Below are 2,544 nucleotides of genomic sequence, written 5' to 3' on the forward strand. Positions count from 1 at the left end.
GCCCGAGCTGGCAGATAGCGTAGTGGAATAGAAAGAGTAACAGTTTGTGTTTTGCTTAATACACCAGGCAAAGACGTGAAGGGAGTGCCAGCTCCCCCATTTTGGTGTTCATTTGCGAGACCCACCACAGTTGGTTGTGATAAAAGAGGCTATCTCGTGGAGAGTCCTGTTCGTAAATTGAACCCACCCCGGGTTGGATCGTTGAACAGCTCCATTTGGATTCGGATCAGGCATAGCTGTGCAATCTAAACAGCCGATCGCACTATAGATTCAGTAATGACAACTTGTAGCTGTCTGTGTCGCCTCGCCCAAACCATGCATAAGTAATACTTATTAAGTATCGCCTTGCCACAAGGCTTGTGGAATTATTGACTGAGTAAATACCTATCGAAACTGATAGTGCATCGCTGAAACTGTGTCTCTGTTGCCGAAGTTGACGGTATGAACTCGATCGTGTCGGTAAAACTCACTGATGACGGTAACGGTTACGTAGACGAGTTTACGAAGGTACTGGATCTTGCGGCTGATTATGATGCATCACGATTATGGGGTAGATGTAGCGATGGTTAGTGTAGAGAGTCTCGAAGGAGTCTGTAGGAGCAGCTTAGATACCGTCGAAAGTCTCTCTATTCATCTCTCATTTATAAACATTCGCTCTAGACAGGAAGTCATCCGGATCTGCGCGATACTCTCTACTGAAATAAAGATAAAATGTATGCAGTTGCAAAATGATAGAGCGATTCGCTTGCTCTGACGATATTTATGTTTGGGTAAATATAAGCCGGATTGTGTATACGTTGGGGCGCAAAGTCGGTTTGTCGACGACTTTTACTTCTCCGATCCAATATGACAGTATACCACGATATACGAGCTCATCTTAGACATGTTCATCTGTTATCTCAGCTTCAGAAAGTGTACTATCCTACATAGTTACGACATTGACTTGAGTGATTTGCTGAATTACCTACTTAGAGGATAGTAACTGTAACTAGCTAGATTTTGGGCAAAACGGTACTTGGAATACTATACTGGAGCTGTATTTGCGACTACTTGGGCAGTATCCTGTACGTACAACTAGTAGACCGGTTACACATAGCTAATGGGCCTTATCGTTTATATTTTCCAGGGTTAGTAGACAGAAAGACGGCTTTTTAACTTGATCATGTCTATATAAACTAGACTACAGTATCTCCTTCTGGGTACCCCCTCCTCCATCATCCGGGATGCGTCATCCTACTCTCCCCAATAGTCTTGGACGATGTCGCTACCACCGAATTTTAGCCATTATATATCACCTTCCGAGGACGGGTGTCATAACTCTCAAATCTTAAACAAGACAGGGTGAGAACACACAAAAACCTCCAGCTAAGTCAAAACGAAGCCATTTCGGGTGTTTAGGCCTTCGCTATATTGCTCTACACATTGTAAGCCAGCCCATGGAGCTGAAAGAACAAGCCTTTGACCGGCTTCAGAGAAATCAAACTGTCGTTTGGCTGTTTTTCTCGGATTCAAGCCTTGAACCTAACCCTCCAGAAGCAGTCTGGCTCAAAAGCAAATTTTGTGGAAATTATGTAAATATACCAATCCACAACGAATGTATATCCTCGTTTTGGTGGTAGCAGCGTCTCCCAATAGTCTGTTGAGAGCGCTGGAATCGTCTAATTGTGCAAACATAAAATTATCAAGTGGTGTTTCTGCAGTGCATGTATCCTGTTTGCGGGCGGATGAGGCTGAACGGAACAGTGCAGCTGCGTACGCAATCATCGTCAAATCCTATCACTGGTATTCACAATGAAGCGTAGATGTACTGATGCAGGCATACCGCCAAAAAAACATCAATGCGTGTGTGCTTCAACACAGCTTACCTTATACACTCATATAATCGATAAGGTCGTATCCATATATGACCCTAATCCGTTCAGTCAACCTTGAAAGCCGTTTATAATATCGAACTAGACTTCAACAAAATGAAGCTTGATGGCACAATGCTCGTTATTAGTAATAACCACGTGCATACCACGTGTACGATGCATTTGGTGGAGCAAGGTATGAATTGTCAGGATGATATCGTAATACATGTGGACGGGATTTGTTCGTGGTGATTGCGAACAAAATCCCATCCCGTGAGGAATTTCCAGAAAACAGTACAAAGTACTGTTTTCTTCCAGTCTGTACAAATAACTCTGGGATATAGCTACCGATCCAGTACATATTTCCAGACAGTTATTGAACAAAAAACCAGTACACTTAAGTTCGCAGCTAATAATTTAATTTACAAACCACTTTTCCAACAACATTTACTATTAATAGTTTATTTCTTACTTATCTTCAGTTCCTTCGGTTTTTTATATATCATACGAAGTTATTTTGTCTTTTACTTCGTTCTTCACATTAGAAATGACTTCTCCGGCCACAAGCTACGAACCTCCACCGTTGTCCAAGTACGGTCAAGCACGCTTCGTGGTTGATGCATCGGATGTTCAGGCAGCGCGTGACTTGGGCCTGCTACGGGATGACGTTGTATTGGACTCTGAGAATTCTGTA

General features: G+C 42.8%; 1 protein-coding gene across 1 annotated transcript; it reads left to right on the forward strand.

Moving 5' to 3' along the window:
- Positions 1-441: 441 nt before the first annotated feature.
- On the forward strand, positions 442-608 carry PPTG_23146 (hypothetical protein; the record flags this gene model as incomplete). Its single annotated transcript, XM_008908688.1, has 2 exons — positions 442-507; positions 576-608. The coding sequence occupies 2 exons, from the start codon at positions 442-444 to the stop codon at positions 606-608; spliced, it is 99 nt and encodes a 32-aa protein (XP_008906936.1).
- Positions 609-2,544: the final 1,936 nt, after the last annotated feature.

The sequence above is a fragment of the Phytophthora parasitica genome, assembly GCF_000247585.1.
Source record: "Phytophthora parasitica INRA-310 unplaced genomic scaffold supercont2.31, whole genome shotgun sequence".
NCBI classification, from domain to species: domain Eukaryota; phylum Oomycota; class Peronosporomycetes; order Peronosporales; family Peronosporaceae; genus Phytophthora; species Phytophthora nicotianae.